Genomic DNA, 15,200 nt, shown 5'->3' with positions numbered 1-15,200 from the left:
AGATCAGCAGGAAAGGTAATTTCCTCTGGAAGTTTCTAAATACACATTTGCTTGGTACAATCAATGAGATTGGCATACTTTAGAATGTACATTTAATTTGCTTCCATTTCATGCCACGTGGGTACATTCATAGGTCCTAGTATAGGCTGAATTTCTTTCAGCCTTGATAAAACTTACCATTCTTTAATTTCAAAGACCATTGGTTTGGTTAACAAAGTAACATGGACTAAATTATTATTTTATTGCTAACTTTTATTTCATTGTTCAAATTTTGTCTAATGTATAAAAGACTGCTATCATCCATTTCCGCTTTTATGAAAACCATGCTTGGCTGGCATTTAATGTTCTGGAAGCAAACAACTCTCCTTGTGGGTAGGTGCCACCCCTCAACATCACCACCCTCCTTGCCCATGCGTTACCTGTTCAGAAGTTCTGTCATAAAGGTATCTTTTGTTGAACATGGAACAGGACTAAGTCTATTTCTCGGTTCAAACTTCATTTGGTCGTAAATGTCCTGTGGTGTTTTCAGATTATTTTTGCTTTGTAAACTCCCATTGATAGGATCTGCCAGCTCTGTATCCCTGTTAAGCTCATTTTCTACCTCACACTGGAGCTCAGGCTTCTTTTTCTCTTTTTTTCTCTCTGATTTTAACTGCTTATTTCCAAAGCCCAAGGCCTTTGCATCTTTCTTTTCCACTTTGGTTTTGGAGACGTCCATTTTCCTGCTACTGAGAGCGGGAAGTCGACTCCTCCGAAAACCAAACCAGCTGGCGAAAGAAGGCCCAGGCCTTGGCTTCGCTTCCACAGATGTGGACTTTGTTTGCACTTGGCCCTTTTCCACATTCTCTTGAATGCACAACATGACCTTTTCTTCGATTGTGGGTGAGAGGGGGGCTTCTGGGCTCACAGTATTAGCCCTGGCTATAGAAGTATTTGGATAGATTCCAGAAGTTTCTAGCTTGGGGGTCCTGCTTGTTTCAAAACTGCCTGAGCACTCTGTCCTTCCTGGGCTCTGCAGGCCTCGGAGGCAGTCTGTTGGGGCGGGTGGGCACCTGCAGAGGTCCCTTTCTGGTTCTGCAGGTGCAGCCACACTGGGGCATCCTCTCTGGACATAGGCTTGCTGGTCTTCAGGTCCAGGCGGCGTGAGGAGCCCTTCAGATTTTGGAGGAATCCTCAAAGGCAGCTTGCTAGGGCTTCCGTGCCAGCTGCTAGAGCTACCTGTGCTCCCCAGGGAGCCCTGCCTCGAGGGGGCATGGCCCAAGGCCCTCGCAGCACTGGGAAGGCTGTCAGACATGGGGGCCGAAAGGGTCTTGCTGGGAGAGCCATCCGTGGAGGAGCTCTGCCGGGTCAGAGAATTGCCTCTCTCTGCAGTGTTGGTAATAATCTGAGTTCGGACTTTGCCTGGCCCTTCCATGGGGGGCGTGGTGGGCTTCTCACCTGAGTGAGCACTGAAATTCTGGCTGCGGGCTTTAGCTCCGTTCATGCCTAAAGCTGGTTTTAGATGCGGCTTGTTGGAGGAAAGAGATCTTTTTACAGACCTGTTTTCTATTCCATCCTTTCCGTCAGCCCCAGGGATGTGATTTTCCAATGACTCTGGTATTGTTGCTTCCAGGGGAAGCCCTTCGGTCAAACTGTCTTGTGCTTGTAAACCCAGAGGAGTCACAGGTCTTTCATCTACTGTGGCCTCAAGGCTCGTTGGACTCCCGGAATGTTCTGGCTTTGACTTGCTCGCAGCTGCCGAACTTTTAGAGGCTTCATTGAGACTGTCTTTTTCATGTTTCCCTGGCACTGTGGAACTTTTCCTGAGCAACTGGGGAGACTTCATGAGAACTTTGAGCCCAACTGGGAGGCGAGTTTTCAAACTTTTCTCATGAGTGTTCTGACAGCCGTGTGGGGCATTATGGCTTTTAGAGGATGGCGAGGGACTGTTAACCTGAGATGATAGTGACTCGTTTACCCCTAAGAAGGAAGGCTTGTGTGATGTGGGGACACTGTCACTCAATTGTCCTTTTCTTCTTGGAGACAGACTTTTGGAGGATGATATGTCCAGAGGTTCATGGGCTGAAGGACTATTCTTGGAAATCTGTAACCCTGTGTCTGTTTGTGTGGTCCCAAGGGTTTGATGAGGTGGGGCTTTGGGGACACCTCTCTTTGGAGAGACCTTTGGAGGCCCTGGGGCCATCATAACAAGAGAGCTAGAGGGGGTATGAGCAGAGCATCTGGTTTGAATCACTGTTTCTGTGGAGGGCAGGGGGTGAGTCAAGATGGGCTTTTTGAAGGCCACAGAAGGTTTCTTCCCCTGCACTTCTGTCTGATTAGAAGAAATAATAGGAGCAGAGGATCCTTTTGGAGGGAGTGGTTTGAATGCAGTCCTTGCTGTTTCATCAGCAATGCTGGTTTCAGGCTTGGCAGATGAAGGTGGTGGCAAATAGTCATAACTGGGCCTGAGGAGCAGGGAGATTGACCGGCCTGGAGGGGGTGGGGGAGAAGGCGATTTCACTCTTGCCTCTGGCCTAGGGTCACAGTGTCTCTCCCCCTTGAGGGGTTCCCCATCGTCACCAGGCTCAATGAGGGGCCTTGACAGCAACTGTGATGCTGAAAGCTGACTCTTGGAGCACTGGACCGCACCCCTCCTGCCAGGCGTTCGAGAGCTGTGTTTTGGAATGTGTGAGTCTGGCTGTACGTCCCAGAGGTGCCCTGGGCCTTCAGTCCTCTTGAACCGGGAGAGTTTCCCAGGAGCCAAGGCTGGTGAGTTTTCAAGAGTCACAGGGCCAGACGAGGGGCCTCTAGTGGAGACTTCAGGCTCCATTATTTTTGATTTTTGAGGTGAAGCCTTGCCCCTGGCAGGTATTTTTGTCAGACTTTGCTTCTCATAGATACCCATGGATATCAAAGATCTATAATTACTCTGGCATGACATATTATGTGTTGGTTTGGCCAATTTCTGTTTCTGAGTATTTTGTGTTACTGTCCTGGGGCTGAAAGAATCAGTGGGTGCCTCAGCGAGATTATCTGCACCGTCCTTTGGAATGTTTTTCTCAGGTTCCTCTTCAGGTCTCCTTATACAAGTGTAGTCTCTGGCAGCAGCCCCTGGCTGTGAGTGAGCAATTCCCTGAGGTAAAGGTTCAGTGTGTTCTGCCTTGGGTACGCTTGGGCCCTGATTGATGGAAATTTCATTTCTGGTAACAGTGACAACACCCGTCTGGTGAGAGCTGAATTCAATGGGTTCACCATCTTCAGCATCAAATATTACAGTAACACATTCTTCTGAAGAAGTCCTTTTGACAACCCTTTGCTGCTTTATGAAACTAAATGTCTTTGGCCTACTCTCTAAGTGGATGGGCATTTGTTTTTTCTCCTCATTAGGAGACCCCAGTTGAGATTTTCCAAGTCCCATGAGGGTGTCCAGGTCCTCCGTAGACTTGTCGGTGTCAGCAGTCAATGACAAGTCTGAAGGGCTTTTCTCATCGCTGCTGTCTATATGCAACTCATCAAGGGTTTCATTGTCATCAGTGTCTGAAAGCTGGAGATTGCTGTGGCCCTGGCTGTGAGGACCCCTCTCCCTCTGCACCTGAGGCGCCTGCGCAATTGGGCACAGCTTCCTCTCCAAAGGACAGCTGCTGGCACAAGTGCTCAGCTGTTCAGGCCTTTCTCTGGGGTAAACCGAGGATGTGCCTTCTGAAAAGCGTTTTCCATTCAGCTCCCAGCCAAATAGACTGTCAGAAACACTATGGGTTAATTTACAACCATGCAGCCTGCAGGACTGGTTTGGAAAGGCTTGATTCAATGCCAAGGAGGAAGAGTCCTCATCAGCATCATCATGAGAATCTGTGTCATACACAAACACCTTGTGGGGTTCCTTGCAGGGGCCCTCCATGTCCGTTGGTTTGCAGGGGGGACACTCCTGGAGGCTGCTACTCTTAATTCCTGGAGAATATATTCCTTCATTTGAATTCATGCAATCTTTATAACCCCATTTGGTTATCACTGATGGAGGCTCAAGTAATACTCTCCGCTTCTGTAGCTTTCTTAGTCCTTCCAAAATGTGGCTTTCCTTGATACGAGTTGGAGGTAGTTCATCTGTAGGACTAGCAAAGCCACTTGGGAGTGAAGAATCAATACTTAGCCTTTTATCCCAGTTTTGTGATGATGGCTAGGAAAGAAAAGTAGATATCAGAAATGATAGAGTCAGGTGGATCACAAATTTATAACAGAAAAAGTCCATCATTGAACCTAATTTGTCCTAGTGGTTCATAAATATTCACAATAAATGCATATATTAATTAACACAAATTCATTTCTTAACAATATAGCACATCTCTATTTTGCCAGGTCCTGCACTAAGTAGTATATGATTTAAAGGAGTAGAGAACAAGGACCTGCCCTCAAGAAGCATGCACCCCCCTGATCAGTGTGACTCAGTTGGTTGGAATGTCATTCTGTAACTGAAAGATTGTGTGTTCGATTCCTGGGTGGGGCATATGCCTAGGTTGTGGGTTTGATCCTCGATCCAGGTGCGTAAGCTCTCTGGTCTGGGTGCATATGGGAGACAACCAATTGTTGCTTCCCTCTCACAGCAATGTTTCTCTCCCTTCCTCTCTCTCTAAAAGCAATGAAAAAAATGTCCTCAGGTGAGGATAAAAAATAAAACAAAATAAAACAAAAAGACAAATGCACCTAGCAGAGGAGAGTACTTGAGCAAAAATAACGGAAAGCCAAGGGCACAAATAAGAAGCGCAAATGCTGCAGGTACTCCAGAAATTCAAAGGGAGACCATACTTCTGTGTGGAAAAACCATGAAAACCATAAAAGGAAATGGAGTGTTGTTTTTTAAACCTACCTAGCCCTTGCAAGATGTCTAGTTTTGCCTTAGTTTAAAAGTAGGGGGAATCATTTCCAGTTAGAAAAAATACTATGTCAAAGACCCACACCGAGAAGGTAAGTTTAAGGTACATTTATGGAATAACCAAAGACAGTGTGGCCTCAGTGTGTACCAGAGGTAGAGAGGATAAATGGAAAGGTAAGTTAGCCCATGTCTTCATGGCCCCTTGCATTCTAACATCTGATAGAATGTCATGGGACTTCATGGTTTTTCCAGACAGTGAACACCTGTGAGATACAGCTACACATATAGCAGCGGGGCATTTGCTGTTAGAACCCATAGTAATGATTCACCTACTAACTTATAAAACTCAATTTTTTGTCCTTTATACTTCCACGAATACTAGGGTTGGTTTTGGAGAAGTGGCCAAGAAACGACAAATAAAAAATACTGCATTCCACACAGATATTCATATTTTTTCATAGTGCTGTAAACAACAAATGGAAGGCAGGAGGGAACTGACATCGACTAAATCTCTGCTTTGTACTAGTTACTTACACAGTATTTTGACTTAATTTTCAGAACAACATCAAGAAGGAGAGATTAACCTCCTATTTTCTAGGGAGAAAACTGAGATTCAGCAAGATCAGTCTGTTGGAAATCACACAGGTAAGGAAGAGCTGGTACAAAGCTTTTAACTCTTGTTTCCTGGGTTCTTTCAATGACTGAGTTCCAAAGTGGCCATGTGGGGATTTGAACCCAGACGGTGTGGCTCTAGAGCCTGCAGAACTTACTCTTGATGGCACACTCCTAAGGTCAAGCTCAGTTTGTGTTTTTCCCTCTACATTAGCCAACGTCATAAGAGAGATCATAGGTTATCACCATACTTCTCTTCAGTGGAGTGCTGGTTTAATCAATAACCAGCACTCAGGAAAATTGGTAAAATGTGAGTGTGGGCACTGCCCTAATGCTTTTTTTTAAGACTATATCATTAATAGTGAAGAATTTCAATGAATGAACCTGGAGGTTTCAAATGTGCACTCTATACCTATCTTGACGAAGAGTGCAGTTCCCCTTGGCCTCTCCACGCCAGCTGACCCCTGTGCTGTAACTCTCGATGCCAACCACGTGCTCAAAAGCAGAGGGTGGAAATGTGTCAGAGACTTATACTGGATTCTCAGCTTTTTAGTAAGCTGTGAACATTTATTTATATCTAAGACATTTTCATAAATATTACTCTTGCTATCAACAATATAGTATATTCTTTATTTGTGTTTTGTTATCTGTATTTTTTCAAATTATATAGTTTCTTTAGAAGATTCTTCAGGGCCATAGTTGCTGTGGATAGACGCTATTTGGCAATGCTTCCCCTGCCCCTCCTCTTCCCTGTACCATTAAAAACCCCTTTGAAAATCAGAAGAAATCCTATTTGTGAGTTTGGGCATTACAGATTGACCAGCGAGAGGACTGCCACAGCTTGGGTTTCTAAGAATTTCCGTGATCTCTATAGTCACATCACGTTAAAGAAGAGAACACAGGCAAAAGTGCCCTGCAAGAGCTTGAGAAAGGCTGATCTGATGTGCTCAGCCTCTGCCCACGTGCCTCCTTCCTGCCTCTGCAGCGCCTTCCCATGCTGTGGTTCAATTCCTCCCAGGGCCAGCGGCACCAGCGCCCCCGGGCCCAGGGTCTGCCTGGGGAGATGAGCCACATTCCTCAGTCAGTTTTCCATAGCTGGTTATGGTATTCAATAACTTGAGAGAAGTTTGGAACAACTTTGAAACTTCAAATAAAAAAATAGGAATCCCTGTAGGAAAGACCATGGAGTGGAGCTGGTATTTCCCACAGGCAGGTTCATTCTTTGTGGAAAAGTTGGAAGAAATTTGTGATGGGAACAGTTGGCTTAAAGATGCTGCTAAGGCAGAGGCCTGAATTTAATGTCCATCGTCCATTTCTGTTTCTTGACTGGACAACAGTTCTACACATTTTTTAAAAAGGATATTCTTGATCTTAGTGGGAACAAGTGCATCTCAACAATTGGAACGATTTCTTCAAGTTTTAGGCTGATTCAACAAGGTCAGTATAGCCAAATGGTTAAGAGCGATGGTTCTGAAATCAACTGCCCAGGTCTGTCACTTACTGGCCATGAGATTTTGGGCTAGTTCCTTAATTTTTCAGCATCCCAGTTTCCTCATCTATAAAATTGGGGAACTAGGAGGCCCTCTTTAATAAGCTACCTTGCACATTAAATGAGTTTATCCTTATGAAGTGCTAACACAGCTGTGTGGCCCATGTTAATTACTCATTAATTAGGCCAGAATGCTCCTTGTAGGGCAGGCTAATGCATTTAATGCAGCCTTGTTTTCTATTTCTAAACAAAATGGTACCAGAAAAAAACACTTGTGCACTAAAAAAGAGGCATTGGACATATATTTATTAATGTGTAAGTTAATAATTATATTCACAATCAAACTATATATATTACATGAGTTAATACTAAATGAGTACCTGGTAAACAGTAAGAACTGTAAAGCTTCCTTAAACAATATAAATTTAAAGTCTTTGCAGGACTGGGTCTACTTTGCTGAGTCCCTAAGAATTGGGACTTTCCTCTGTGAGATATGACAGATGTGCTGGTGCTCCCTGGCCATTCTGAGCCAGGACCCTATCAAATCTCCACATATAAAACCCCTGAGTATGTCTGAAATGTCTTAAGAGCCTCCCACCTTCCACCTTCCTACTGAAAATTCTTTTCTGGTTCACTCAAATGCTGAAGCGCCTTGAAAGGAGGCCTTACCCCTTTCCTGAGGTTCTTCCCATCATGCCACGTGTAGGAGGAGCCGCTGGAGTACTCGCTGCAGGTGCTCGACAGAGACAGTTCACTGCTGCTGCAGCTATTGTGTGGGCAGAGATGAGCAGGGGTGACAACCCCCAGGCCAGGGCATTTCAGAGCAGGGGTTCCTGGTTTTGTGTTCAACCGGCATTCCTGAGAACAAAGGAAACATGTAAGCTAGGGCTTTGCTTAGGGGAAGTAAATATCAACGCAACCTCATAATGAAGTATAAGTGAATAGAACAAGTTAATCTCTTGGAGCTACATTTTTTCTTTTAAAAAGTGAATCATGATAATACTGCCTACCTTATAAGGTTATTGCAGGGACCACATGGGGTTCTAGATGGCAAGCATATAGCACACTATCTGGACTAAGTGGGTGCTTAATCGGTGGGAGCTACCATCTTCACTAGGGAGAAGTATCACAATGGTAGTTTCTAATTTTATCCAGTCACAGTGGTGAAAGGATCAGATTAATATCAAAACATGACTCTAATGTTGTGAAAGGAAGCAAAAACAGTAGCATCTTTGGCTGGAGTTGAAGAGTATGATCACTAGCTTGGGAGTCTAGCATCCTGGATACATACTACCATTAGATACAAGACTGTGAGCAAGTAACTTCCATGATCTTTAATGTTTTCCTTTGTAGAGTGGAGCAGTTCTACCAGATTACCCCATGGTTCCTTATGGCTCTGACGCGTCATTCTAAGTCAGAAATCAAGTGCCTGGAGCATTTCTGTACCACCTTCCAGGAAGCCATGTGCAGCGAAACACCAGCCTCAGGACCAAGGAGGTTCTATTGTAAAATATAATGGGACTTCTCATGTCAGTTGGCTGTCCAAATGGTAAAGACTGTCTTATCAAATAGATCTGGATCCCATGCAGATCCAGGTGGTTCAAACTCTCGAGGGTCTGCAAAAGGCATGGGTGACAAAGTTGTAAACATCCCAATACTTCTTGACAGCCACTTTATAGACTCCTAACGTAACAGATGGAGCAACACAACTGGACCGGCTAAAATAATTTAGCATCCCAACCATAGGAATGGAATCTCTCCATTACTGTCTAATTCCAGTCTCCTATCTAAACAAAGCTTTGTCTCAGAAACTCTTTGATGGGGAACCATCTGTCTTTGTGTCACTTGCAGAATGGCAAAGCCACTTACTTATGCAACCTATTCACACTTTATGGGTGTCTTTCGTACCTGTGTACTTATCAGTGTTCTCCAAATACAATTCCAACTGACGGTGACTAAACACCAGCTTGGGGAGAAAAGGTAATGCTGTCCTGAGAGTACTTGTGGTCAATATAAAACCCCTATGTAAGTACAAAGGGCATGTTTAATTTGCTGCCTAATCAATATCCATAATTATTAGTAATGTTAGATTTCCAGTGTTAGCCATGTGCCTTTCTATCGATACATCATTTTTGCTGCATAACAGTCTCTTTAAGTGATCTTAAAAATGCCCCCCAAAATTACTACTCTGTTTTTCCCCTTGAAATTGGACTCTAAATATCATTAAAAGGTAAAATTTTGTCTTTAAATTGAGCTCTTAATGATACCTATTGATTCACGACTGTTTCATTGCTGGACATAACTTAAGGGGCATTCCTATTTGTAAATCGACAGATGCCTGGGAGCAATGGTCCTATTGCACAGGAACACCTGGCCTTTAGGCTGCAGCCACAATGTACATGTGAAACACACCCCGAACAAACTCTCAGAAATATCATATCACTCTCTACTCCTACTTGTGTGCTTTCTATTTTCTCCATTCTGTTCTCTCATATTTGGTTGTTTGACTGAGCAGGGTGGTGGTTTTACTTAGGACTGACTTTGCTCTGACAGGTTTGCCTACTATCCAGAGAGAGAGAGAGACTGTGTCTGTGCACTGCGAGGACATCCGGACCTAAACTTCTCCAGTGGCCCCTTCTTAAACTCTGCAAGGCTTTCGGTTACAGTTTATATTCTATCTTTTCCCAAGATCCTGAAGCTTATATATATTTCCTGTCTTTCCTACCTATCCCTTCCCACTATATCTCTCAAAATTATACTTAATTTAACAACTTAACTCCACTACCAGGCCTCTTGTTACAAGTAAGCACCTTTGCCCAGGTGATGCCCATGCGTGTACCTACGGTACAGATGCTGGTTAAGATGACAGGAAATTAGAACTCTGAACATAAGCTGGAGGAGAAAGAAACTGCTGCCCTCCCTTGACCTTGACCTTGAGATGGCCAGATGTGATAGAAGATAATTCAGAAAGGTGGAAAAAGCCCACCGATGTCACGGAGGCAGATGGAATCAGGACTGGTTACGCAGAGAGGTGTCCTCTAACACTGGTTTTTCACACTTTAATGTGAACACGAATCATTCAGGATCTTGTTTAATGCAGATTCAGTAATTTTAAGGTGGGAGCTGAGATGTATTTTGATCAAAGTCACAGGTGCTTCAGTGCTGCGGGTTCAGGACCTGTGCCCTCTGTAGAAAGGCCCCAGGAGAAGCTATAAGAGGATTTACCTTTTATGTGAATTTTGTGGCAGCATGTTGTGTCATCTCACAGTCTGACCTGAGCTGAGGCAGGAGCAAAGGGGTGACCTGAGCCTGCTCAGAGACTAGGGGAATGGGGAGGGAGGGAGGGAGGGAGGGAGTGTGTGTGTGTGTGTGTATGTCTGTGTGTCTGTGTGTTGGGGTGATTACAAGGTAATTCCTTGCAGAGAGGAGAAAGGGGCTAGTCCTCCCACCTGGGAAATTCTCCCATCATTCTTCCACCTTAGACAATCAATGTTTGAAGGTAATAAGGGACCCAGAATTTGGCATCATGGCTGCAAAATGAGCTCTTTTTCCTGTAGTCTCTTTCTTCATCAGCACACAATTATCATATAGGATTGTCTACTCCACTGAATAACTGTTCTGTGATTGAGTGCTTGAACTCCAAGGGCATTTATTTTACTTAAATCCTGGCTATTCCACTTGCTAATTTTGACTCTGGGAAAATTATTTAACCCATCCAGGCCTCAGATTCTTTCATGGTAAATGGAGATAATGCAAATACCTACCACATATGATTATTCTTAAATTTGAACAGCCCCTAGCATAGAGCAATGGTTAGTTAGTTTTAGTTGCTGCTACTACTATTAAAAATGTTTTTATATATGTGTGTCTTCACTCTTTAAATCAAAAGTTTACAGCCTCCCAAAAAGACCCTGTGTGATACTTCTTGATATGTCGTCATTGTCTGATGACTCGCATGTAGGAACCATGATGAGCAATAGCCAACAGTGGGTGCATTTTGTTCCCAGGGGTCACTGATGTGAGCTGCTGGACAGACATGCTAGTAGGTGCCTTTATCAGTCATCATTCTCCATGTTTGTCATGTTTTTCTGTGGCTGTGGCTCAGTGCCACATATTTACAAAGAACAGAAGAGGGCTAAAGCAGCAGAGATCTTAGTATTGCCAATATTGTTAGCAGGTGTTATGTTAAGTCCATTTCCACAACATTCAGAAATATAAGAGAAACATCATTATGCTCATTTTCAGTTGGGGCATTAGGGAGTTAATATCTAAGGTCACCCAGCCAATATAAGATTCTGATGTCAGACCCACATCCTAGTCACTACGCTATATAGTAAGGCCCTTAACAACAGCAGAACTCCTGGACATATGCAGACCACCAAGCACCCGACTGAGAACTGTTGTAATTAGTAATAAATAATGATTATCATTAAAATTATTCTTTTTAAAAAAATATATGTTTGCTTCCACTCTAACATTATCTTATTTTGATTTACTTGGCAAAATATACCCCATTTGCATTATTTAAAGTATATTTTAGATTATCTTGAATCATTTGTATGCTTTAACATTCTAACTATGAAAAAGATAATACAAAATTCATAATTTTAGTTAAAAAAAGAGACAGAGAATGAAGGTAAGAATTTCTTGGATAAAAACTACACACTTAAAATATTCCTGACCTTAAAGCTGTATTATAGATTGGATGCCATTAAGGTATTCATAAATATTTAAAGTGACAGAATTCCACTAAAATTTCATTCCAATCTAACTTGAGAATATTTACCTTTGAAATTGAATACCCTAGCTACACTTATAAAATTGTACAGTAAAATAAAAAGCCAGTTATCCACAATGTTCATCTATCATTGTTTTAAACTTAACATTTTTCATTATATATTTATTTGGCTCTGGTGTTTTTCAAGTAACTTTTTTATGTCAATGATAGTTAATGCTGGTTAAAGTTTTGCCATATAAGCACAAAGCTAACCCTAGCTAAAGAAAAAAAATGTATAGCCCATGAATTTTTAAAAGTTCATACGTAATATATCATAAAAGTAGGACGACTAATATGGAACATGGGTTTTAATAAAAAGCTCCTTGACCATTTCTCAGAGACTCTGAAATGTAATCAATACCCAAAAAGGTATCCCAGGGACAAAGCCAAGATTTATGATATTTTTGCCAAGAGAGACACTTTTTGTTCACTCTATCAGCTGGGGGACATGATACTGAATTTCAGAGAACACAAGAAAAGAAAGCATTTTATGTCTGACAGTGTTTTGAGGGTGCACTCTATGGTTCACTTGTGACATCATATTTGATGGAAGGGAAATAACAACCTAAACAATCGTTCTGAAAGCAACAGGAAACTCACATGCATCTCAACATCAGTTCGCGACTGTATCAGACTTTGGCTTCTTTCCACCTCAGAGAGCAAATCTCCGGATGACAGATCTAAGATGCGAGAGTGAAGTTTCTAGGTACAAACAAGCAGAAACATTGAATCATAATGATTTAATTGTTCGTTTCAAAATCCTGGCTTGGACAAGTAAATCTCAAAAGAGTTGACATTTCTAGATTGGATAATACATATCCTGACTCAAAAAAAGTTTATTCTAGTTTATCAGTGTTCTATATACATGCATGTGCAAATTACAGCTTATAAACAATAATCACACTTTCACAGTCTGTCAGTCTATGATAAAAAATAAGCCATAGGAAAAAAATAAGTAGTAGTTGGGAAATAAGTAGTAAGAAAACCGTGAATACCCCAATGTACTGACTGGCTAGAGTGAAAATTAACTTTTGATATTCACATGAAAAAACAATCACCATGTTAACCTTATTATGCTGAGCAGTGGTTAAAATCTGAGCAAATAATTATAAAAGTGACCTTATTTCTGAACAGCATTGATCTTGTAAAATCTTCCCTTGGACATATTTTAACTCAAAGTCATTAATGTCACCTGTTAGGAACAATTAATGTGAATGGAAAATAATTGCATCAGGGATTTGGGGACTTAGATTTTGGGCATTAATATGCATACACTATTTGATAATATACTTAATTCTTTATTTCAGCTTTGCTTGGGAGGCCTGCTAAACCAGGGACATTTCACTATATTAATCTTTATACTAATTGCTGAGGTTTTTCTGTGGACATTACATTTGATCTGTTTAATTGCAAATACAATAAAACTTGTGATTTATGTCTCATGTTTCTGCTGGGCTGATGACATTTTAAAAATCGTACTTGTAGCTTGGTTTCTCTTAGTTACAACTTTTGTACTTGAAACAGTAAAAAAAAATAGAATTGAGTAAGTAAATAATGTGGCAGAGGCAAGCCTCCCATGTCTCCGAAAAGTGTCCCTCTTCCTTTCCTTCCCTTCCCTGGGAAGACCTTGCTGCACATTAATGTTGATCCTGGAACTGCCTGAGATTCCCTGCCACTAATTAACACTAGAATCATCTCAGAGTTCAGGGTGCCCTTTGTCCCAGCAGATCTGCCTCGCTGTCAGCAGGGACAGTGAACCTTGCTAAAATGAGGCACATTCGCTCTGTTCCCCACTTGACTCCCCTCACGCTGAACTTGTGAGAGCCCCTGTGGAGTTGGTTAGTCGATCAGCTGGCCAATCAACAAAAGTTTATTTCAAGCCCCCTAAAGGATGAGCGCTGTGCTGGGCCTATACCACCTCCTTCCACAGGAGCGAAGGCATTTTTTCAGCTATAGATCAGTTCTCCCCATCGGAGCAGCTTCACATCACCACTTGCTTCAGACCTACAGTCTTGTGTCTTCCAGTCTGTGTGGAATTTATTTCACCAAAAGGGTGTAAATCCTAAATTGGATGCCTGTCATTTTGAAAAATCTAATTTCTCCAATAAAGCTAAGACATCAATATGTAACTAGAACCAGGATGTTTTTTTCTGCCCTGTTTCCATAATCTTTACTTCAAGCTCCCTCTACAATCTGAGTTTTCCTGGGGCAAAGGTTGTTGAATTCCCAGGGCCTGTCACAATGGATAATAGTCAGTAATCACCCAACTGGTGCTTATTGTAGTCTATAAAGAAATGATGTCCCTATATTTTTTCTACCAACAGGTAGGTTCGAAAGATTGGGGAAGTGCCAAAAGAATTATAATGTTCTGAAACCTAAGAATACATTTATCAACATGCAAACAGTCCAAGAAGTTATGGGAAGTGACATCCAACAAAAAATAATGAATTTGAGTGGTATATCATGTGATCTGGGGGAAGAGTTCTTATAGATTAGCTTTCTGACTTCTCATTCAGTTCATCATTACATTTCATTCTTATCAGATATATGATGTCATCCTTTTGCTTTCTGCATGAATATATGTATGTATAAACCCATCCTCCTAAATGATGTTACATTTCATCAGTTTTTATCCAAATGGTCAGTTTCCTCAGTTGATATAGGAAAGGTCTGGTTGGAAAGGGGGCAGATCCTAGGGCAAGGGGTCAGGAGAGCGGAGTTCATGCCCTGTCTAAGGCACAGGTTCTACCAGATATTGGGAATGTAATTGCACATCTCTGTCTCAGATTCCTCACCTGTAATAGAGAAGTAGATGTGGCTACTAAACCTACCTCACAGGTAGGCATAGGTATTGCCATTGATAGGATAACAAATAAGATAATATGTTCAAATTCACACAACCATATACCAATTAATTGTTACTTCTGAGAGTTGGTGGTAGGTAATTCCTCAAAAGCTAAGGTACAAATGAATTATTTGTTGTTATAGTTTCCCTATAGGTAAAGCAAATAAAAATTGACACAAAAAACAAATCTACTTCTGTGTTAAGGCGGTAGGCAAGAAAATGGTAGGTAAATAGCATTCTTTCATGCAACTTCCCTTAAATAACCACCAAGCGCACAAGCTCATAGATGGTACACTTCTTATAATAAGAACTTTAATGAAAGGCTTATCTTTTCGCATCTATATATGTATATATAATATTGTAATAAACATTTTCTCATAGGCAGAGAGAGAAAACCAGAGAGGGAGTATAAGGGCAAGAGAGCAAGCACATCCCTTCTCAAACTGGTACTGTGATGTTATCTGTGCTTAGTTTGAATCTCAGTGACAAGGAGGTAGAATGTATATATGGGAAATGCAACCAAAACAATATCTTTCAGAATATGTCTCCTTGGGCAAGAGAAACAAAAGCAAAAATAAACAAATGAAACTACATTAAATTGAAAATCTTCTGCACAGCAAAGGAAGCCATC

The 15,200-nt window shown here is 41.9% G+C and overlaps 1 protein-coding gene across 2 annotated transcripts in view; it reads right to left on the bottom strand.

The window, feature by feature from the left end:
- The window catches only part of NCKAP5 (NCK associated protein 5), a 750,489-nt gene that overhangs the window by 58,793 nt on the left and 676,496 nt on the right, over positions 1 to 15,200 (bottom strand). The window contains exons 10-12 of one of the 2 annotated variants that reach the window (XM_054574978.1): positions 12,325 to 12,426; positions 7,617 to 7,805; positions 420 to 4,153 (exon numbers count right to left, since the gene is read on the bottom strand). In XM_054574978.1, coding sequence (XP_054430953.1) covers positions 420 to 4,153; positions 7,617 to 7,805; positions 12,325 to 12,426 — 4,025 coding nt within the window. The remainder of the gene's footprint in view (positions 1 to 419; positions 4,154 to 7,616; positions 7,806 to 12,324; positions 12,427 to 15,200) is intronic. The other variant, XM_054574979.1, reaches the window with a different exon arrangement.

Source organism: Pteronotus mesoamericanus, unplaced genomic scaffold, assembly GCF_021234165.1.
Source record: "Pteronotus mesoamericanus isolate MK-2021 breed Mesoamerican mustached bat unplaced genomic scaffold, CSHL_Meso_final contig_27, whole genome shotgun sequence".
NCBI classification, from domain to species: domain Eukaryota; kingdom Metazoa; phylum Chordata; class Mammalia; order Chiroptera; family Mormoopidae; genus Pteronotus; species Pteronotus mesoamericanus.
This window is presented reverse-complemented; position numbering and strand designations above follow the sequence as displayed.